General features: G+C 35.0%; 1 protein-coding gene across 1 annotated transcript; it reads right to left on the minus strand.

The window, feature by feature from the left end:
• Positions 1–5,025: 5,025 nt before the first annotated feature.
• On the minus strand, positions 5,026–25,338 carry LOC123560035 (T-complex protein 1 subunit epsilon-like). Its single transcript, XM_045352276.2, has 11 exons — positions 25,123–25,338; positions 19,178–19,403; positions 17,169–17,367; positions 12,571–12,763; positions 11,948–12,097; positions 9,887–10,006; positions 9,323–9,508; positions 8,929–9,066; positions 7,528–7,708; positions 5,917–6,035; positions 5,026–5,694 (listed from the first exon to the last, which is right to left on the minus strand). The coding sequence occupies exons 1-11, from the start codon at positions 25,225–25,227 to the stop codon at positions 5,686–5,688; spliced, it is 1,626 nt and encodes a 541-aa protein (XP_045208211.1). The 5' UTR covers positions 25,228–25,338; the 3' UTR covers positions 5,026–5,685.
• Between the last annotated feature and the right edge of the window lie 236 nt (positions 25,339–25,574).

Here is a 25,574-nt window from a genome sequence, read left to right on the forward strand (position 1 = left end):
AAAATGCGCACCTGTACAACTTGCCAAAATTTCTTCTTTTTTTTTTGAAGGTCTCTCTTGAAGCAAAACTTTGTCATACAGGTAAGCTGTAAAACTGGTTCAAAATCGAGACCCCACATTGACATCGCTGTTGTTGTTGACCAGTTTAGAAATATTTGTAAAGGGTTCTGTGCAAATACAGTTTTTTTATATATTTTTAATATTTCAGTTTTGCTTAAGTGGGATCTTATGTTAAAGCTTTCAGACTGTAGAATGAATAAAACTTTTGTACACTAATTTCGTTTCAGGACGATCGGGTTCCCTAATTTTGTCGGAACGAACCATTCAAGTACGTCACATCAAGGCACGTGCGGCGTTTGTGCCGTCCCGTTTCCTTTACCGATTCCTCTAGGACCAATGCCTTGGCCTTCAGTGAATACCTGATACTTACAGCTTTGCTGGAAAATATTTCTCGAAGCTCGACGTAATCCGAGCAGTCAGAAGGAGGGCACCTCTTGTAATGTAACGACCCGATGTTTAGTAGCCGATATTAATTACCGCATTGGAAATGTCCCTTGTGTTTGTGCAAACATATATATTTTATGTATAAATTATTACATTTACATATTTAGCATAATTCTTTTATTAAACATGTATTTATTTTATGTTTTGCGGTGATCTGCAGTTTAAATACCTCAAAAATGGCCGGAAGATGGTACAAGTCAAGTTGTTTGAATTAATGAACTTTTAAATACTTTCTATCAATATTTTTCTCGGTCTCTGAACGTGTTCCGTTGTAATGTAAAATAATAATCATGTTTTATTTAGCTGTATTAGGAGATTCGGTAGATATCCACTTTCTGTATCTGTAAAAAAAGAGCTAGATCTACCACATTTTAGTTGAAAGTTATGCAAAATCAGAATTCACCCATGTATTGGTTATTTATTAAACAATGCAATGGAAATATTGAAAAATGTCTTTTTAGACAGAAAAGTATTTATGATTTTGGTTATAGTGATACCTTAATGAATTTTAGACAATACAGCGTATAAGTTATTGATTTTTGGTTTGTTTGTTTTTTTTGGGGGGGGGGGGTTGGGGGGGCGGAGTTGAGGGTTGCAATAATGGCATGATTCATCTTTGAAAATATCAAAATAAGATTATTATAGAAAATATATTTTTTATTTGAAAAATATATAGGCTCGGCAACAAACGATGAACTTCGAGAATGTTTTACATGCTTCAGAATGTGTTCTCATATTCTAGATATTGAATTTGGCAGATTCCACGGAACGGAACGTACATGTATTTTATGTAACGCAAACGTATCACTTTTTGTTAAAATTGCCCTGCCTCTATTAAATTGAAAAATAAATATTCTAGATCAATGTGCATGGACTAATGTGCAGAAAGTTATAAATATTCTGAAATCTAAGACTGCAAAACATAATTATATACAATGTATCAGACTTTTTCAGGTCAGGAATTTAATCCTTGAAATGGAAACTGCTTCTTAAATGTTATATATACATGTGCTTATCTGTTTATCAATTTGTATTTTGTAAAATATATTTTCAGCATATTGTAATGGGTTGGTTTCAATGTGTTTTATATAATGTTGTTGTATGCCTTGGCCAGATTTATCCTTTGAAATTGTTAGATTGGCGAAAGGTATGGTGTTAGCCGATTTGCCAAATAAAAACTGAAAAAGTAGAGAAAAAAAGATTCCAACAAGTAACTCAGAAATCAAAGACAAAAGTACAACAGGCAAAATCACATTCAAAGAGTGCAGCCGCTCATGGAGCACTCCTCAAGTTTGTAATCGAGCTATTCAAACCAAACTTTGTATATCAAGTTGATATGAAGACATAGCTTGGTGACTGTATTTGGGACTGCTGGGGTGAAGGCGAATATTGATGTTATTACAAAAAAGTAAATCAAGTCTCTGGTCAATAATATTAACCAATAATAAATAAAACAATTGTGGCAATAAAGAAGTCTCCTACCGGTGAAAAAACAATTTTACTTGACCTTCAATAGTGACTTTGACCTTTTGACCGACAAAACTTTCGAAGTTTTACATACTACCATATACGGAAAACTAGCTTCGCTCGTTTTAAGACAAACCAACATATCTTGTAGGAATTTTATACAGGGTCGCCCAAAGAACATTCTGTGAAATCATTTTGAAACAAGACCATTATTTTCAAAGGAGAAAGTTTTCGGAGATTTCCAGATAGGGAAAACTAGCTCTGCACCTTGATTTTTAATGAAACAGAACTAGATCCAGGACTACAGGTGATCAATATCCATATACACCCCATTAATAAAGGCAACGTAAAATGCAGTGATCATGACCTCTGACATTAAAGTGTGACCTTGACTTTGAACCTACTGACCTGGCTTGAGCACCATTCAAATCTTGACGAGGTTAGCATTCGGTGCTATTTAGGAACATTGGCCTTGGACACAACCAATACTCATTTTATGAAAATCATTCTAGTGGCGTATGAGAAATAGAGCAGAAATAATTTAAGCTTTTTGATCTGTGACCTTGAACTTGGAATTAGTGAACTGGGTCATGTGCTCTGTAGGTCGTCTTGAGGTAAAGAATGAATGTTTGTCTAATGAAAATCTTCGGTATGGAGCAGATGTGGTTAAGGTATTTAACTGTTTTTGGACCAGAAACCTTGCATGTTGTCTCAAACAGCCAAATAATTGATGCTAGTTTTATATAAAAAGAAAACCTTACCTGCTGTTTAGAAGACATGGAGCAGACAGCGATCAAGACAAGCGCTGTCACTATTAGTGACAAATGCCCCAAAGCTGACTTTGACCTCGGGAGCTAGGGGTCTAGGTCTTGCACATGATAAATTAACTCATTATGGGGAACATTTGTGTAAAGTAATTTTGAAATCCCTTGATAAATGGCAGTTATGGACAAGACAAGTAACAGACAATATTAACATTTAACCTCTGATCTTGACCTAAAAAGCTAGGGATCTGGATCTTGCGCATGACACGTCGTCTTATTATGGGGAATATTTATGCCAAGTAATTTCAAAATCCCTTGAATGGCAGTTATGAACCGGACACGAAACAGACAGTTAACCTTTGGCTTCATTGATCTTGGCCTTTGAGCTAGGGGTCTTGGTCTTGCACACGACACATTTCATTATGGTAAACATTTATGCAGTTATTTCAAAATCCCTTCATGGATGGCTCAGTTATGGACCAGACCCTGTTAAACTTTGACCCCCAAGTGTGACCTTGACTTGGAACTAGGGGTCTGGGTCTTGTGCACGACACATCGTCTCATTATGGTGAACATTTATGCCAAGTTATTTCAAAATCCCTTAATGGATTGTAGAGTTACAGCCCGGACAAGAATTTACACAGACGCACGGACGGACTGCTATTTTAATATGCCTACCTTCAGGGGGCATAAAAAAAAATGTGAACACTGGATAAGAACTAAAAGGCAGAAAGCGTACACTATTAATTTCCACAATTTTTGGTAATTCAAGGGTCTCTGGGACAATCCAGTCGGATATTACACTTAGCAATGATGGTTTGTGCCTATAACATTGTGACTAAATTTAAGAAATGCTCTAGTTAAGACAGCCAACAAGTTCAGTGGACGCCACCTGACCCTCACAGTAGCTGATCACATAGTACCTCCAGGGCTCCCCTTTCACTGTATATAAAACTGAGTTATTCAAATGTCACCACTGACATACATGAGCTCTCGAACACGAAATGCCCCCCCCCCCGATGCATTCAGTAATTGCACAAGGAACAGAAATATGCTCACTGTAAACAAAACAAAAGCTTTACTGTTCTGGTTAAATGTGACATTGACCTATTGACCTCAAAATCATCTGCTGGTCATGATCAACCTCTCTATTAAGTTTCGTGATCCTAGGCCCAAGCGTCCTCAAGGTATCGTCCGGGAAGGCTCTGTTCCTGGTCAATGTGACCTTGACCTTTGGCCTACTGACCTCAAAATCTATAGAGGTTATCTATCGGTCATGACCAGCCTCCCTATCAAGTTTCATGATTCTAGGCCCAAGCGTTCTCCGGTAATTGTCTGGGAACGGTTTAAATGTTCCGGGTCAATGTAACCTTGACCTTTGACCTACTCACCTCAAAATCAGTAAGGGTCATATGCTGGTCATGATGAACCTCTCTAACATCTTTCATGACCCTTGGCCCAAGCGTTCTCGTTATTATCCAGAAACCGTTCAACTGTTCCCCACCAATGTGACCTTGAATTATGACCTAATGATCTAAAAATCAATAGGGGTCATCTGCTGGGCATGACCAATCTCCCTAATCCTAGGCCAAAGCGTTCTTGAGTTATCGCCCGGAAACCGTTTCACTGTTTCTGGTCACTGTGACCTTAACCTTTGACCTACTGATCTCGAAATCAATAGGGGTCATCTCCTGTTGATGACCAACCTCCCTCTCAACTTTCACAATCCTAGGCCCAAGCAATCTTGAGTTATCATCCGGAAACCGTTTAACTGTTCTGGGTCACTGTGACCTTGATCTTTGACATACTGACCTCAAAATCAATAGGGGTCATCTGTTGGTCATGACCAACCTCCCTATCAACTTTCATGATCCTAGGCCAAAGTGGTCTCGAGTTATCATCCGGAAACCATTCAACTGCTCTGGGTCACTGTGACCTTGATCTTTGACATACTGACCTCAAAATCAATAGGGGGTCATCTGCTGGTCATGACCAACCTCCCTATCAGCTTTCATGAGTTATCCGGAAACCGTTTAACTGTTCAGGGTCACTGTGACCTTGACCTTTGACATACAGATCTCAAAATCAATAGGGTCATCTGCTGGTGATGACCAACCTCCCTATCAACTTTATGATCCTAAGCCAAAGCGTTCTTGAGTTATCATCCGGAAACGGATTGGTCTACATACCAACCGACATCTGCAAAACAATATACCCCTCCTTTTTCGAAGGGGGGCATAATAAACCTGTTAATAAGGTACTTGTGGAGTAAAGCATAACAAGAATTGGATATGTATCGACACTTTAATAAAAAAAAAATATCAAAAGCATTGATAGCACATTTTCCATCTTACAATGCACATGATTATGTAAATAAACATTTATGTAAGAACACATTTGAAATGTACCACCAGTTATGAATAAATAAATAAATGAACATTATCATTTCATTTGAATTTGTGCTTCTAGATCTGTCTAAATGCTATAATGGAACAGGAATTGTGGATGAGCAAGACTTTTTTGTTTGCTAAATTTAAATTATATGCTACTAAATGGTTCAGATAAAAATTTGGTTATACCTGTTAAACGTGCAACATCAATTTAAAACATCAAAACATACTGGCATACTCAACAACTGAATTCATACAACTGTCAAAGAGTTGTACAAAATTGATTCAAGATCTATATTCATCACTATACTGTATCAAAGGCAATATTCTATATAGACATCAGTTTCTGTCACATTTCATTTAATAACAAACAAAACCTTTATCTCCTATTTTTGAAAAACCAGGATAATTTTACCAGAGTGGAGTCTGGAGTATTTCAGTTTATCAATGTAACATGACTTTTTATGCACATTGGATTTTGTTCTTGAAGTTGAATATCACAGTATCATCTGGACAGCCTAGTTGGACAGTAACACACACACCACTTATCTCACAGATCTTCACATCATCTGTAAATACCAAAATACATGCATATAAAAGAAAGCACTGCCTGCTACAAAATAACAAAATGTACCTCCTTAACTGCATACATATTTCAATTGTAATGTCAACTTTTAAATTTGGACATGTGCAAATTTTATACCCAAAGGAAGGCTAATGCTATGCCAAACCAACTGCTCCAGATTTACATGAAGAAACTGGAAGATAATTTAAGATATGACTGAACTAACCTGATCTGATGGAGCTCTAATATCATCTATTTTAAGAATCATCTTGGTAAGTTGAACAGCTAACATGATCTGTGCTCTCTTTGATGATAAAGTCTCCAGTACATTCTGTTCTTTCATATCTACAAGTAAAGAAAGCCTAATTTAATTAATAAATGGTTAAAACTAATCTAGTGTTTGTGTTTGTTGGGTTTACATCGCAACAACACAATACAGGTCATATGGCAACTTTTCAGCTCTGATGGTGGAGGAAGACCCCACATTCCCTTCGGTGCAAACTATGGGACAACTGTGAATCTAAAATACTCTGTGGCTGTTGCTATTTTGCCTATTAACTCTGATATGAACTCATATTTATATCAACTGTTTTTGGTAATTATTATTTTAAGCAGGGTGCTACCTTTCTACTTAACAAAGCCCTTACTGAAATATTGATGGATCAATCGCTAATTTTTATTCCTTGCTATCTAAGAACTATTCCAATCCTATTGTCTATGTTCCAATCATTAATTGAGCCGTGCCATGAGAAAACCAACATAGTGGGTTTGCGACCAGCATGGATCCAGACCAGGCTGCGCATCCGCGCAGTCTGGTGAGGATCCATGATGTTCGCTAACAGTTTCTCCAATTCCAAAAGGCTTTGAAACCGAACAGCATGGATTCTGACCAGACTGCGCGGATGCGCAGGCTGGTCTGGATCCATGCTGGTCGCAAACCCATTATGTTGGTTTTCTCATGGCACGGCTCAATTGTCTATGTAAGAGTAAGTTCTCATTTGTCATATATTGCACAATCAGATAGTACCAAGTAATTTCATACTGAAGGTTAAAATGTTTTGACTGTAAGAGGAACAGATCACTGGACATTAAGAAAGAGGTCTGACCTGTTCACTACCACACAAATCACTGATTTATATACTTCCTTTGCACAGTCAACATTTATCATCACCCAGAGATTCAGCTGATACCAAACCTGGGGGCTAAACTGTGACACAGTTGTGCAGGAAGATTACAAAAGCTATTCTGAATGTTACAATTCTGCTCAATTATAAATCTTATTTTATTATTTTTCACACAGACCTTTCAGTTCATTTCTTTGTTTGGTTTGGGTTTAACGCCGTTTTTCAACAGTATTTCAGTCATGTAACGGCGGGCAGTTAATCTAACCAGTGTTCCTGGATTCTGTACCAGTACAAACCTGTTCTCCGCAAGTAACTGCCAACTTCCCCACATGAATCAGAGGTGGAGGACGAATGATTTCAGACACAATGTCTTTTATCAAATCGTCACGGAGAACATACACTCGCCCGGGGACTGAACTCACGACCCCGCTATCCATAGACAAACACTCTCCCTACTGAGCTAAACAGGCGGGCCCCTTTCAGTTCATAAACACACATATATGACAGAAATCTGCAATTCACAGTTAACATTTATAAATATACATGTTCATTGTTAGATGCAGATTACAGTTTGCTTTCATTTTATAAGATTGTCACTCTGTGAAACCCACTCTCAGTAAGCCCATTCTCCGTAAGCCAGGCAACTTGCTCTTTCATTCTATTACCCTACAAGAGAAACATGATTTTTCCTGTAGAATCAGACTGATCCTTACCATTAGTTCCCTTATTGAGACAGTCGATTCCTAATCTTGGATTATTTTCCTTTGTCTGTCTAGATTTGACATCAGCTAGTGTATGTATAGGTGAGAGACCACTGTTCTCTGCTAGTGCTAGAGGAATACTTTCTAATGCCTCTGAGAAAGCTCTCATTGCATACTGTTCTAATGTGGAAATCTAAAACAAACAGAATGAATGTCAGTTCTAAAGGGATTAATGCATTTTTTCAACAGTTTTTCAGTTAGTACCTGTATGTAACCCCCGACTTCCTGGATTTCAAACCAGTATTATTTTATTCTCCTCCAGTACCTAACAACATTCTTACAGTACCCCTTACCCTGCTAAATTTCTATAGTGTCCAGCATAATAAGGGTTAATGATCAATAAGTGGTAAAGGACAAATGTCAAAATTTCAGATCATCACAGGTGCAGAGATTTGTAAATATCTTGATTGGAAGTCTTCTGCTCCTCTTAAAACTTACTGAAGTATCAGACATACTGATTGCCTTTACTTGAACTGTATACATACCACTACCTAAATATTTTTTGTCAACTCCATACAGTGAATCTGTCCATAATCCATGCAAACTAAGAGCTTATTTGTAGCTTTTATAATGACTTATATCAGTATGAAACTTTTTGTGTCACTGACAATGCATCTAGGTGAGCTTTACATAATTTTTGTGTACAGAAGTTCTTAATATGCGCTCTAAAGCGACTGTCATTAATTTTTGAAAATGTATCTCTCATATCAGTGTGACAGGCTGAAGAATGACCACCTGACCATGGTTCAGAGAGAACGTTACTCTGGCACAGTGTCTGACCATGAGTGTTTAAACAAAACACGCTGGAATTCTCAGTGCATTTTGCTTTAAGTTGAAATAGGTTTTGATTTTAACAGAAAATGTATAATAATATGCTGTGAACATTCTGTATCTCTCATATCAGTGTGACAGGCTGAAGAATGACCACCTGACCATGGTTCAGAGAGAACGTTACTCTGGCACAGTGTCTGACCATGAGTATATATAGATAATACTCTGGAATTCTCTGTGCATTTACTTCGAAGTTTCATAGTTATTGTTTTCAAACAAGAATATGGATTATCTCTCATATACAATTATATTGCTGTGAACATTTTGTATCTCACATATTAGTATAAGCTGAATTATGACCATATTTCAGAGGAAGCCTACTCCAGTGGTCTCCAACTATAGCATCAATTAATCACAGAATAGAACTCTCTAACAATGCTGACCAACACAAGCCCAGTCTTCATACCTTTTGTTAAAATAATATAGAGTTAAATGTTGATCATACAAGTTCAAAAGGGGACAAGCAAAATTCTCAAGTTTTTCAAAATTTTGACAAATCAACCGAAACATTATACGCCTTACCTTGTCAGCTGCCTTTGCTACTGCGAGTGAACATGAGATTTCTGGTGCACCTCCACCATATACTATCCTAGTATCTTTAACAATGTTACGTATAACACACAACGCATCATGTATACTTCTCTTTGCTTCTTCAACAATCTGTAACCAAAAATTGTTACAACTAAGTTTTACAGTCATATAGTAAATTAAAGCTTTATGTTTAACAACAGGAAACTTGTATATTCAACAAATGTCAATACCCTGTATGTTTGAATTCCTGACATCTACATGAAATATTTCAAGACTACTAAATACTGTATCATATTTTAGTAAGCTGTAAGTATAATTTTACACAAAAAATATATGCATGCAATTCTTCACTCCAAAGTAGTATACAATCCAATTGTTTTCTTACCATTTTATTACCGCCACGGATGAAAATGGTTACGGCCCTTGAATTCTGACATTCCTCTATGACTAACATTCTGTCCTTCGTTGTACCAAAACTGAGTTCTTTCACAATACCAGCCTTGCCCAGTTTCTCAGTAGTCAGTTCCTCAAACCTCGGAACTATACGACCTCCAGTGGCGATAGCTATCAACTAGAAAGCAAGTAAGAAAATTGATTATATCACAATGAAAAATACCTAACTTCAAAGATTTTCTTCCATTAAGACAGGGGTTTCATTAAAGAGCCAGGAGAAAGGGATTCCCCACTGCTATAGTGGTTGGAGGCTCCAGCTTTTTTTCCATCAATGTATGTTAAAACTTTATAAAATCCGTAAACATTTCTTAAATATAGGCATTCCAGATTCCTAAACGTAAACATGAAATACTAACAGCATACATATTAAGCAATAAGAAAAAACATCTACTCCAAAGCAATTTGACAGTAATATGATGATATCCAAAATAAGGTACATTTCTGCAAAACAATTATGCAGTGTAACCAAGAATGGATCATTTATAAGCAAACTGACCTCTATTTCTGGCCCACCGACCCAGCGTACTGCAGGCAACTCCTTCTGTAACAACAGATGGTTGGCTTCATCATCAAATCCCCACTGACATATCACAAGGTTTGCCCCAGCGTCCTTCACCTTTAAAACAAACATACTTCTTACTTCAATCGCTATGGAATGCAACACATTTTGTATGACCACTAAATCCATTAGCTCCGCTTCAATTCATTAAGTCTTTTGTGTCCAATGACAGTCTGCTAACTTAAATAGGCAATGATGCGATCAATTATTTTTTACTAAGTTTTGCAATGAAGTGTCCTTTCTTCGTAAATTTTTATACACTTCAAATATATCTCTCATATCAGTGTGACAGGCTGAAGAATGACCACCTGACCATGGTTCAGAGAGAACTTTACTCTAGCACAGTGTCTGACCATATATACATACAGTGCATACTGGAATTCTCTGTGCAAGTCTACCTCATTTACTACTTACCAACATAAACAGACATCAGTTCAATGCAGTCCATAATACTTTAAGAACAGAAAGAGTAATCATTGTATTAAGTTATGAGAACCATGTGTAGGTATTTTCCCCCCATATACTTTGTATTTGGTAGACTATTCATACCACGCCAGGCTATCCAGAACTTCTGAACAGTACACAAAAATATACCATGTTTTAATCACTGCATGGTTCATACACATTCTTTCAGACAAAATTCCCTGACATTTCCCTGACATGAAAGCATTTTTCCCTGACTTTTTGGTTCGGTACGATACAAACCAAGTCACCTAGTATGACTTTTGTTATCTTAAAATGTGCACATTTAGTGGTTCAATTTTAAATGAAAAATAGAATGTTGGCCTCCACCACCCCTACAGCCAACCCTTACCTCCTTTTTTGACAAACATTTACATTGTTTAATATTTTGTTTGTTTATTCCAAATCAACTGGATATGGAGCTGGTGATAATACAAAACACATTGGCAAGCAAAATGACATGAATTATCATGCATTAAAAAGTAATCAAATACACTGTTTCAAACAAACAAATGTTTTTATGTTATGACCAATAGACAATAAAGCAATTACTTTTGGAAACCTGAACATATTAGCCAAATCGAACTGTTTTTCTGAACATAGCTTTACTTAATTACATTAAAATGGAATTGTCATTCTGATTACCAATTAAAAAGAGAAACATCTATAGGATATATACCATGCAAAACACCTTGGTAGCAAAAGCATGTCTTTAAGGTATTGTAGATAATATTATGTTCAATTTTATATATCGCACATAAAATAAGCTCTGCATAATTAAAGACCATATGTTTGTGTTATTGTAGCCTTGTATGTATATATAGTAATGGCTATGTGTAATGGACACTATACAGGAGAGAAGGGGATCGAATCATTAGATATAGCCATCACCAGATTTGCTCAGGAAGTAAGGGGTGCAAATCCCTTTCAGTTTCTTCTACATGGAATTTGAAAAATATGTAGAATATAGATATATGCATATAATTTAAAATTATGCTTTAATTGTTGTAAGTGTGATAGCTTTCATGATAAAGGAAATATTTGAAGAAACTGCCTTAACCTTTACAAATTGTTGCCTAACCAGATCAGAAAATTCCCTGACATTTTCCTGACATTTTCCAAATTTCAAAATTTCCCCGACAATTCCCTGACCTTGAAAAATTTTATTTTTCCCCGACTTTTCCCTGACGCCTATGAACCCTGATCAGGCTACTTGGCAGTGTAACTAGCCCCACTAGAATGAGTGTAAATTGGGCCAATTCAGTCTATAAGGAAACATCAGGTTACACAATCCAGCACATCTTATTGTTTCCAGAATAAGATATTGTACATATTAATTCATTTACAGCTCAATACGAAATACTTATAATACTCTGTGAAAATCAAACCATGCTGTAAACACTATTGCTTTAATCCATAAACTGTTACATACATATTTAAACTATTTTTTATATAACCATTATTTGCACCTAAGTTTTCTACGTCAAACTGTTCATATGCCTTCTAAAATATAAGTAATTATCATTAGTACACTACCTGTTGAACCATTTCTTCGAACTTCTTCAATTCATATTCTCGCAACTTCTTGTAATCTTCTACAGATTTTACCTCGAGGTTGTGTTTGGTTTTTGGTTTCGGAGGCTCAAACGGACATGTTAATATGGCCATCTTAGCATCTTTCACAGACTGAAAATAATACATTGCTCATGAATAATGCAATAGAAACAGCAGAGAGATCAAGATACACAGACATTCGGTCAGTTTCTAATTCACACCTGCAAGGTAGCAAAACTGTTTTGGTAATTCACTTCAACAATGGCATTTGCACTGTTGTGTGGTTTAAAACAAATTACCTAAACCAAATCTTTCAGTCAGTTTTCAATGACTTCAAATTGGTATTCACAAGTATTTGACAGTCACCAACTGCTTCCAAACATCAAAACTAGGTCACCATAACTTGTTGGAGTTTTGAAATAACAATCTTTTGCCTTGCATTTTTTGTTTAGTTATTCGGTATAATAAGGATTTATCTGTGATAAATCAGAAGAAAGGAGCTTATTTTCATTTAACTTTTTTCCTCAAACATATTTCACATACAGAGCTTAGCTTTTCAGGTATGAATCTCTTTCTAGAATACTGTTTCAATACAATAAACTTACCTTTGGCATCTGTGGGTGACTGAAATCTTTGTCTACAATAACTCCCTTCACCAACATAGTGTCCTCAAGCTTTCCTCCAACTTTGCCTTCCACTTTAATGAGTTCAAAGTCAACATCACGGCGGTCAAAGTCTGCAACTGCCATAATTGCATCTACAGCAATTTGTGCCATATGTCGGTGACAACGGTTGATACTGCAAATTATTTTTCAAAGCTACTGATCAAAATTTAATACACATTTCTTGGTGCTAAATGACATTTGAAAGAATCTGAACCAAGAAGTAGGCCAATTAGGTAATTATATCTTTAAGAAATCCGATACAGTTTTTTTCTTTGACAGCGTTTTATCAGGGGAAATCCTAAGCTTCTAGGGGCTTCATAATCATCCTTCTGTAATAAGGAATCTTTTATTCATGAAGCCAGGCCTCGACCTTAACTTTTTTCAGCAGTTGCCAGCAGGTCCACCAATTGCTAAAATCTAGTAGACCTGCTCAGACTTTAGTGGACCTCCAATTCTATCACATAAATTGTGATGTTGTAGACATCATAACTTCATATGACTCAAAGAAACAGGACTTATTTCTAAAATAGTTTAAAATGGAAGACAGTAGCAATCTGTTATCCTGAAAAATAATTATTTTGAAAAGTGTCCCAAAATATGGACACAGTAATCATCATCCTCCCGACCCGTGTTGAAAGTGAAAAAAAAAAAAACATAACAATTATCGGTAATAGTTCTGATGATAAACTAAGTAATTGGCCTTGTTTTCATCATCAATTAACACCCCCTCAAACAGCTAAAAGAAGTGTGTCGGTTATTGTGGCATCTGAAGTGGAGATCAAAGCGGTATAGTTTCCCCGAGATTGTCATGGCATTACGTCATGTTTTCGCGCCATGTGACACATCACTGTCTGATCGTACTTTCTCGATTCCATTAATTGTTGAGAAGAAATCAGTAAAAAAGTTTTTTCTTTAATTTTTTTTAAAAGCGAATGTGCAATATCCCGAATAAACTGACATGTAAATGTGTCAAACCGTGAAGGATGATAGTGGATGTCCCACCTCTGCGACCTATTTGCCCTCAAGAAATTTACATTATTGTTTGAGAAGAATATCTAACAAAGTGTTGTGTCAAAAATACATGTAAAAGAATCATTTAAAACTTACTAAAAACCGCAACGACATCATACTGCTTTATTTCAAAACCACATTTCTATTTACGTTCATGAGGTCACGTAACCTACTCTGCCGCGCTAACAGAAATCTGTTTGCCAAAAATCGTTTTACTCCATGTATTTAAATTGCTGCCGCTTTTTCATTATTTAAGATTTTTTAATTGTGTTTTTTGTACTTTCTGGTCAAAAGTCTGAATTTTATTACTATAGTATGTACCGTTTATTTACTTTAAGAAAGAAATAAATAATCAAGATTGCGCTGTTGGAAATTTTACAAAACATTATATGAAAATTTGATCGTTTTTAAAGAATTTTGCCTACATTCCTGTCGATATCTTATTAAAATTGTTATAGAATTCAAACAGTATTAGTTCTCAAGCGGTGTTGAAAATTTGAAGCGATTATATTAAACAAGAGGACCATGATGGTCCTGAATCGCTCACCTATCCCCACATGACCCAGTGTTGAACTGAGTATGACTTCATTATTTCTATTATTTGACATAGTGACCTAGTTTTTGAGCACATGTGACCTAGATATCATCAAGATAAAAAATTCTGACCAATTTTCATGAAGATCCATTGAAAAATATGGCCTCTAGAGAGGTCACAAGATTTTTCTATTATTTGACCTAATGGCCTAGTTTTTGAAGGCACGTGACCCACTTTTAAACCTGACCTAGATATCATCAAGGTGAACATTCTCACCAATTTTCATGAAGATCTCGTGAAAAATATGGCCTCTAGAGAGGTCACAAGGCTTTTTCTATTTTTCGACCTACTGACCTAGTTTTTGACCGCACATGACCCAGTTACAAACCTGACCTAGATATCATCAAGCTGAACATTCTCACCAATTTTCATGAAGATCCGTTGAGAAATATGGCCTCTAGAGAGGTCACAAGGCTTTTTCTATTTTTAGACCTAATGACCTAGTTTTTAACCCCACGTGACCCAGTTTCGAACTTGACCTAGATATCATCAAGGTGAACATTCTGACCGATAATCATGAAGATCTCATGAAAACTATGGCCTCTAGAGAGGTCACAAGGTTTTTCTATTTTTAGATCTACTGACCTAGTTTTTAACTCCACGTGACCCAGTTTCGAACCTGACCTAGATATCTTCAAGGTAAACACTCTGACCAATTTTCATGAAGATCCATTGAAAAATATCGCCTCTAGAGAGGTCACAAGGTTTTCCTATTTTTAGACCTACTGACCTAGTTTTTGACCGCACGTGACCCAGTTTCGAACTTGACCTAGATATCATCAAAATGAACATTCTGACCAATTTTCATGAAGATCTTATGAAATATATGGCCTCTAGAGAGGTCACAAGGTTTTTCTATTTTTAGATCTCCTGACCTAGTTTTTAACCCCACGTGACCCAGTTTCGAACCTGACCTAGATATCTTCAAGGTAAACACTCTGACCAATTTTCATTAAGATCCATTGAAAAATATCGCCTCTAGAGAGGTCACAAGGTTTTCCTATTTTTAGACCTACTGACCTAGTTTTTGACCGCACGTGACCCAGTTTCGAACTTGACCTAGATATCATCAAGATGAACAGCCTGACCAATTTTCATGAAGATCCATTGAGAAATATGGCCTCTAGAGAGGTCACAAGGTTTTTCTATTTTTAGATCTACTGACCTAGTTTTTGACACCACATGACCAAGTTTCGAATTTGACCTAGATATCATCAAGGTGAACATTCTGACCAATATTCATGAAGATCTGATGAAAACTATGGCCTCTAGAGAGGTCACAAGGTTTTTCTATTTTTAGATCTACTGACCTAGTTTTTAACCCCACGTGACCCAGTTTCGAACCTGACCTAGATATCATCAAGGTGAACATTCTGACCAATTTTCATGAAGATCCATTGAGAAATATGGCCTCTAGAGAGGTCACAAGGTTTTTCTATTTTTAGACCTACTGACCTAGTTTTTGACCCTACATGACCCAGTATCGAACTTGACCTAGATATCATCAAGGTAAACATTCTGACCAATATTCATGAAGATCTCATGAAAAATATGGCCTCTAGAGAGGTCACAAGGTTTTTCTATTTTTAGACCTACTGACCTAGTTTTTGAACCCACGTGACCCAGTTTCGAACTTGACCTAGATATCATCAAGATGAACATTCTGACCAATTTTCATGAAGATCTTATGAAATATATGGCCTCTAGAGAGGTCACAAGGTTTTTCTATTTTTAGACCTACTGACCTAGTTTTTGATGGCACGTGACCCAGTTTCGAACTTGACCTAGACATCATCAAGATGAACATTCTGACCAACTTTCATAAAGATCCCATGAAAAATGTGACCTCTAGAGTGGTCACAAGCAAAAGTTTACGGACGCACGGACGGACGACGGACACCGCGCGATCACAAAAGCTCACCTTGTCACTTTGTGACAGGTGAGCTAAGAATGAATGCACTACGCGCGTTTTTTGTGTCATGTAAATTAGATATTACGATAGGGCGCACGTGCTAGTTGAATGGAAAATTACCAGCATGACGTTTTGATATTTTTAGAATTCGCGGGTAAATTCCAGTCAATCCAGGTAATTTTGCCTGATGTAATTTCTCAATTTGGTAAAGTTACCACGTAAAAACCACTCGCCCGATCGGTGGGCTAGTCCATTCGTGTTATCCTGACTAACTCGCCAATGCTTATAACCGTAGAATGCCTTACTTAGGGCAAAATCAACTTTCGTTTTGTGAATTCGCCGATATGGGTACGATTGTTCCCCCTATTTTTCACTTTTAAGGGTTTTATTTTATTTGCAGACCGTGACTGAAAATTGGTTGACCGTCGGTCTACCCAACTTTTGATAGTTAGTAGACCTGCCGATATTTTGGTTGCGTCGGTCCAACGGTCCACCGCTAAGGTCGAGGCCTGGAAGCTTGGAACATTGAAATTATACTGATATTTCATACAGTAGTTTTGCAATGGCAATTATGTTTTTTTAAGTTTCATGATTGAATTACAATTCATTTAAAGGTAAAACCGGTCAGTTTATCAGTAATTTATGCTATGGGTATATCAAGCATTATTAACTGCTAATGAACTAAGTATACATGTCATACCATTTAAATTTTTTAACCAAAGCGATATCCGGCATGATGTAATTCTCAATCTGATTATCATTAATATACAGGTGACTGGTATACTATTAAATGTGGTTCATACACTATAGACTGTTGCAGGTTTATTTTGATACTAAAGTGCTGATATACATGCACCAAATGAAGAACTGCATATTTTTATTTACAGAGTTGAAATGCACATTAATTCTCTAAATTGTGTATTCTACAACTTTAAATGCTTATTTACACTAATACACAGCTTATCTGTTGCTCTGTAGACATCTAAGTGATTTTTATGTATTATGTAACTTCTAACTTACATTTTAGAACCTAATGTTGTCATAGCTAACTGTGTGAGTGTGTCTGTGTCTTTACGATTGATGACGTAATTTTCAGCTATAGTATCTAGATGTTCTACAGCCACTTTAGCAGCCATCTCATAACCATCTGTGATACGAATTGGGTGTATACCTCTGTCCAACAACTTCTCAGCATGTTCCATCAGAGCACCAGCCAGAACTGGAATACAACAATGGAATGCTGTTAAATGTGCCAATAGTTTATTATAAACTTAATATGGAACATTGCAACACTGGCTGAAATCTATACTGTTTGTCACTTCTTTACAGCAGAGATTAGGTCACATTAGGGAAGTGCTGTTTTTTTTTTTGCTGTCTGCTCTAACCTTAAATTTAACAGGTAGATAGTTGATTTGTTGTTAAATGGATTTTTTGTTCAGTCAAAACAAAGCTACTTCAAAGACAGAGTCAACTGAAGTTATACTTGGATAAATAATGAAGTATAAGACTTGAAAATTAAAACCAATACTGCAATGGACTAGTCTTTATGACTGAATAAAGGAACTAGTATATGTAGCATTTGTAGATTGCTGTATAGGTATTTCAATAAAATAAGACTCAAACTTGGCAAATACATCTGTACACAGAATATATCTCTCATATCAGTGTGACAGGCTGAAGAATGACCACCTGACCATGGTTCAGAGAGAACTTTACTTTAGCACAGTGTCTGACCACAAGTGTTAATAAATATCACTTTGGAATTCTCTGTGCATATATTGCCTGCAGACAGGAAATTTGTTTCTAAAATATAAGGTATCAATTTCCATAAAAATTCCGATTTGAACTGTCAATACATAAAACAATATAGTTTCTTAAATCAGGGTAAGACACAGCAGAAAAAATCAACATTCTTCCAGCTTTTTACCAATATCTAACACTTATTTTCACTCACTTTCCCATTTTTCAACGTCATATACACATTCTATGCCAAACATGCAAGAAATGAACATGCTGAAAAAATTCTACCGAACTGTGGGCGAGTAGCTTTAACCCGAGTAACTAACTGTGTATTCTGAAATTTTGTATCCCTCATATCAGTGTGACAAGCTAACATAAACCTGACCATGGTTCAGAGTGAATGTTCATCTTGCATAGTGTCTTGACCACTGAGTCTACAAAATGACAAAGTGGGGAATTTCTGTGCTTTTACTTGTATTTACCCTTATCATGCTGGACACAACTGATTCTGCTTTTCCGACCAATGTAGATCTTGATCAGTCTGCACACCCATGCAGTCTGATCAAGATCTGCAATGTTCACCATTCAGTCAATATCTCTCTGGTAAGCACCCTTTTTACAGTCAATGGTGCTGTCCAAATTGAAAGATGGACAAGTATAGAACTTTAGCAGGGTAAGGATTAAAGATTAAGTCACAAGTGACAAGAGACTCAGCAGACCAACTGAATTTTTGACCTTTAAAGAAGCCCTTCAGTGCTGGGCTTTTCCAACTATGGTTCCAAAGAGTTTGTGCAGCCTGACTACTGCTATATATACCCATGGAAAATAGCATTTTTTTGTTTTCATTTTGCAAATTTTATTTTGCACTTTTTTCTTTTTCTTCACTGTACAATGATACACATTATATTCAGAAGCATACTGGCACAGGCCTTTGTTAGTGGTAACTATTTACACCTAAACAAACACACACAACATACATTCTTTCCATGTAAAATAATTCATCTAAATCTGCACCACTTCAACAACAAGTTAGTAAATTTATAACCCAACTAATACAGTCAGTTTCATATGAAAATGCAAACACTATACTGTAGTTACAGTGATACATGTATGTCAGCATAATAATGCAGTAAAGCAATTACATTTAAGAATTATTCTGGACATTTAACAGCATTTTGTAATTATGAACAGATTTAACACCATCTCTGCCAAATTCCGAGGTGTAATGTTTGTAGAACTTGGGCTTAACTATAATCTATTTTTGTGCATATTGTCCTAAATGCACTAACCTACAACTCCAGTTGTACCATCTCCAATCTCGTCATCTTGTGACTGGGACAACTGTACCATCAACTTTGCAATCTGATGTTCTACGTCCATCTGCTTCAAGATTGTGGCACCATCATTTGTGATAGTGATATCTCCGTCAGGTGATACCATTAACTTGTCCAGACCTTTTGGACCCAATGATGTTCTCAATACACCTGCCACTGTTTTTGCGGCCATTATATGGGACTGAAAATACAATTTGTTCATATATTTTAGTATTTACAAGACAACCATTCTGTCTATATTTTATTTTTAAAATTTACATGTTTAAGGAACTGTTGCAAGACAGCAAACAATGTCAAAGAAATGTTAACTCCCATACAATATTGTGACCATTGCAAAACTATTAACAGGTCAACCTTGTTACAGAGCATCATTGGCAAATGATTCTATACTCGCTTTCTCTTTATTAGCTTACAATACGCTGTTATAGAAACAGAGGAAACTCTCTAGTAGGAAACTGTCCACATTGTTTTGAATGGTTAGTGGGTTGTGTGGAGGGCGTTACAGTCTCTGTATATCAGAGAGCCCTTTGCACACAATTGGTCTGGCGAGTAATATACGCAACAGGCAGTTAGTCAAGGCTTCATGTGTTGGACAATATACAGGTCTAGGAAAGTGGAATATTTACAGATTATCTGTAAATTTACAGATAATCTATAAATTTACAGGATTTTCAATCTGTAAATTTACAGATTGTGTGTATGAAAACTGATGAAATTACATTTATCCTCAAAACCGCAGCTTGGAATTAATTGGTTTATTTACAGCATGCATAAATTAAGGTCATTTGTGGGTTTCAGCCATTTTTGTTGACTGAGTTTTTGGCATTTTAAGAAAAATCAAAGTCAACAGAAACGACTGAAAGTTACAATTGACCTTTATTTATACATACCATAAGTAAATCAACTAATTTCAAGCTGCGATTTTGTGTCTAAATATAATTTTAGCAGTTTTCAAACACTTGATCTGTAAATTTACAGATTGAAAAATCTGAAAATTTATAGATTATCTGTAAATTTACAGATAATCTGTAAATACTCCACTTTCCTAGACCTGATATATGGAAAAAACATTGGACATGGAGATATATACAGAACAGTGTGTAAAAAAATCAGCCAGACTTGGTGCCAATCAAGTGCCTCAGAATACTGGTTACTTGAGAACATCTTGAATGCATACATGTCAGAACGTGTATCTTTAGACGATTTTCCATTAAAATATAGGAATTGGTCTTTTAATGCACACTTTCTTGTGGGTCGCTGTTAGACGCCACAATGTCTCCGAGAAATACGGGTATGACTGAATAGCAAAATCTTGTAGATTTCGCGAAATCTAATCAAATTAGCGAAATCTAGACTTAAAATGTAAACTAATGAATAATTTTAAAAATCCTTTTAAGCTTTTATTAAAAATATAAATCTACACGTGCATGTCAATTTTCAAGAAAATATACTTATATTTAGGGTGGTTTTGAAGGGAAAAATTATACGGGTCTTGATTTCGCCCAATTGTACATGCGCGGAAATCTCAAGTGACAGGTAAAATCAAGACATAAAATTTAAAGTGATGAAGTTTCTTTTTAAATCTTTTTAGGCATTTATTAAGAATATATTTTTTAGTTTGCATGTCAATTTTCAAGAAAAAATATTTATATATAAGGAGGTTTTGAAACGAAAAACGTATACGGGTGTTGATTTCGCCAGATTTTATATGCGAAGAAATCTCAAGTGACAGGCAAAATCAAGACATAAAATCTAAAGTGATGAACACTTTTTAAAATCCTTTTAAGCTTTCATTAAGAATATATTTCTACGTGTGCATGTCAATTTTCAAGAAAAAATATTTATACTAAGTATTAATTAGAAACGAAAAATATATACAGATGTTGATTTTGCCAGATGGTCAGTGACATGCAAAATAAAGTCATAAATTTAAAGTAATAAATAATTTTTAAAATCCTTTTAAACTTTTATCAGGAATTTAGATATACGTTTGCATGTCAATTTTCAAGAAAAAATATTTATATTTAGGGTGGTTTTGAAGCGAAAAACGTATACGGGTCTTGATTTCGCCCGATTCTACATGCGCGGAAATCTCAAGTGACAGGTAAAATCAAGACATAAAATTTAAAGTGATGGATATTGTTTTGAAAATCCTTTTAAGCTTTTATCAAATATATATTTCTACGCGTGCATGTCAATTTTCAAGAAAAAAATATTAATATTTAGTAAGATTAATAAACGAAAAACTTATACGGATGTTGATTTCGCCAGATTTTATACCAAATCTTAAAATTTTAAGGAATGAATATTTTTAAAAAATCCTTTTGAGCTTTTATTAGGAATATATTTCTACGTGTCCATTTTAAGTTTCAAGAGAAAAGAATTAATATTAAGTATGGGTTTGAAAAGAAAGCGTATGCGGGCCTTGAATTCGACTGATTTTGTATGCGCAGAAATCTCAAGTATCAGGCAAAATCAAGACATATAATCTAAAGTAATGAATATTTAAAAAAATCCTTTTGAGCTTTTATTAGGAAAATATTTTTACCTGTCCATGTCAAAATTCAAGAAAAAAAAATATTTATATTTAGTAAGGTTTTGAAAAGAAAATCCTACGCGAATGATGATTTCGTCCTATTCTGCGCGGAAGCAAAATCAAATAGTAAAATTAAAAGTTTGTCGTATTCATTAAAATCGTGTTGAGCCGTTATTGAGAATATAATTCCACATTTATATGTCGAAAAATAATATTGTTTTGAAAAAAAAAACGTATACGGGTGTATCTTGATGCATTTTTCCGATATTAAATCTAAGTTGGGTTTTAAAGTTATTACTTATTTTCATAATAAACCGGCAATACAATGATTAAGGAAGGTGTGAAAATAATTGGACCGTGTTGCTGTGGGACTGTGTTACATGCACGTGTCATAGTTATCAATCATCATCTAAATTGTTTAATACATGAAAGAAATTGTATTCAACAATAATTGGAGAAAGAACGCATATATGAATGAAATTAAGAAAATGCGCCATATCCTAAACATATAACTTCAATTTAATTCTGTACACTGTGTACCTCGAATCAAACCGGCACTGAGAGACATTATTTATTTCATTGTAATTTTTTCGAAAGACAAAGAGAAATTTTCATGCAAAACTCAGCATTTTCCCAAAGACGCGACCTTACTCTGAAATCGCTATTAGGATCGAAGAACGCTTTAGTCTTAAAACATTTAGTAAAACTCCTTGACGTTATTATGAAACAGTTCAAGAGATAATCCCAACGCCTCCTTTCTACTTTTTTTACATTCTTTATGTTCAAAAGATGTCACTTACATGTACATATTTATCCGTAACTCGCATTATGTTATTTACATTTTTGCTCTATTTTATGAATGACATTCCTTTCAGTTGTGAAAAGACAAACACGAAATCCTCGTTATCCACGTGCAGAACTAATTAATTCTCCTAACCGCTTAAAACAAATATCTCACATATTATCCATGTAAATATAACAGAACTGTTACATTTTATAATTATTTTATATTTGAAAAATGTTTAACAGCTTTTCCATAGAATATTTTCATTTATATATATAATATACACTTTTAAATAATATAAAGGTACTACTTTTCTCGGCGAATTGACTGTGAGTTTCGGTTATATTACAGGCGCGTATATATCGCACCCCTATACTAAATGTCCACCCCCCCCCCCCACGATATATATCTTTAAATATCTTCTTGTTGAAATTGATTTTATGTATTATATACAAGAGTTTCTAACTATTTATTAGTAAATGAACCCCTGCTCTCCATTTACTTGATGAATACTTAATATTGCAAACGAATTTCAAGTCTCCTATGTAAATGTCTATTGATGTTGTTACTATTAATTTTGTTAACAGTACTTCTTGTGCCGGAACCATTCTATTGTTCATGTTAACCTTTACTATGATATATATCCATGTTGTATTGTAAAATGCCTGGATGAAATAAAAGAATATGTTCTGTTCTGTTCTGTTCTGTTCTGTTCTGTTCTTAGAAAGACGTTTTCATATGGAAAATGTGTTAACGAAAAATAAATAGCAAATCTAAATAATTACTGTTTGTTACATGTAATACTCTAATAATTGTCGGATGATATGGCACAATTTTGACCGAATGATTACCTGCTGCAATTCGCACCTCCTCAAACGTGTGAGAAAACCACCTTTGATTAAATTATCGTTTATCCCCGCTTAACTAATTGGATTAAATTTAATTTGATTAACTAATCAGCTGTATGTGCCGACCAGTGTGACGACCGTTGTATCTTCTGTGAGGTAAGATTAGTTGTTGTGTATATTGTGTTGAAAATATTTAACTTACAGAAATCAAATTTTTGTAGAAAATGATAACTCTGTATATCAACGGATTACAGTTCCGTGAAAATTGTTGGAACGGGCGTAAAACACAATCGCATTATCATGATAAGATTTTAATATCAAATCCAAGTGATATTTAAATATTAGTGTACTGATTATACACTCATAGACTTTTAAAATCGGTCACGACTATAACTGCGATATTTTTAATAATATTTAAATTACACGACTGAAATTTCATACCTTAAGATTTTAAGATTTGATTTTGCCTCTCAGTTGAGATTTCAGCGCATATAAAATCTGGCGAAATCAACATCCGTATAAGTTTTTCGTTTATTAATCATACTAAATATAAATATTTTTTCCTGAAAATTGATATGCACACGTAGAAATATATTCTTGATAAAAGCTTAAAAGGATTTTCAAAAAATATCCCTCACTTTAAATTTAATGTCTTGATTTTACCCGTCACTTGAGATTTCCGCGCATGTAGAATCGGGCGAAATCAATACGTTTTTCGCTTCAAAACCACCCTAAATATAAATATTTTTTCTTGAAAATTGACATGCAAACGTATATTTGTATTCCCGATAAAAGCTTAAAAGGATTTTTAAAAATTATTCATCACTTTAAATTTTATGACTTGATTTTGCATGTCACTGACCATCTGGCAAAATCAACACTCGTATATTTTTCGTTTCTAATTAATACTAAGTATAAATATTTTTTCTTGAAAATTGACATGCACATGTAAAAGATATTCTTAATAAAAGCTTAAAAGGATTTTAAAAAGTACTCATCACTTTAGATTTTATGTCTTGATTTTGCCTGTCACTTGAGATTTCTTCGCATATAAAATCTGGCGAAATCAACACCCGTATACGTTTTTTCGTTTTAAAACCAAACTATATATAAATATTTTTTCTTGAAAATTAACATGCACACTAAGAAATATATTCTGAATAAAAGCTTAAAAGGATATTTTTTTTAAAAAAATCATCACTTTAAATTTCATGTCTTGATTTCGCCTGTCACTTGAAATTTCTGCGCATATAGAATCTGGCGAAATCAACACCCGTATACGTTTTTCGTTTCAAAACCACCTTATATATATTTTTTTTTCTTGAAAATTGACATGCAAACTTAGAAATATATTCTTAATAAAAGCCTAGAAAGATTTAAAAAGAAAATTCATCACTTTAAATTTTATGTCTTGATTTTACCTGTCACTTGAGATTTCCATGCATGTAGAATCGGGCGAAATCTAGACCCGTATAAGTTTTTCGCTTCAAAACCACCCTAAATATAAATATTTTTTTCTTGAAAATTGACATGAACACGTAGATTTATACTTTTAATAAAAGCTTAAAAGGATTTTTAAAAATATTCATTAGTTTACATTTTATGTCTAGATTTCGCTAATTTGATTAGATTTCGCGAAATCTACTAGATTTCGCTATTCAGTCATACCGGAGAAATACTATTGCCACTGACAGAACGAAACACATTCAAGAACAATCTAGATCATGCCTACTTTATGAGCTTCGATGCCACTTAGACGGGATTTTCCTTCTTGATCACGAATGATAATGAAAGGCCGTCCATATTCATCAAATGCTAGAGACCCTCGAGAATCCATCGCAATCGATATAGAAAGTTATGAAGACGTTCTTCTCAGGATGGATACAGATTTTCAGAGATATTCCTTAGCCGAATGTGCTGGAAGAATGTCAACAAACTCAACTCTCGTTTGAAGCGTTATTATCGTTTACAACGAGATAAAATATTATAATAAAAATGTTTCCTAAACGAATTTTTACTAAATGTCATACTGAGATGCGGTGGTCTAATGGATAAACCGCCAGTCCCACAAATTTTATTTAAACGTTGGGGCTCCGAGGTTGGTCTTATTGCTGAAGAGATAACGATCGTTGAGATCCGGTATAAATGACCTGCCTGAAAATATAGCTTCACAGGTCGGGTCCG

This window comes from Mercenaria mercenaria, chromosome 10, assembly GCF_021730395.1.
Source record: "Mercenaria mercenaria strain notata chromosome 10, MADL_Memer_1, whole genome shotgun sequence".
NCBI classification, from domain to species: Eukaryota; Metazoa; Mollusca; class Bivalvia; order Venerida; family Veneridae; genus Mercenaria; species Mercenaria mercenaria.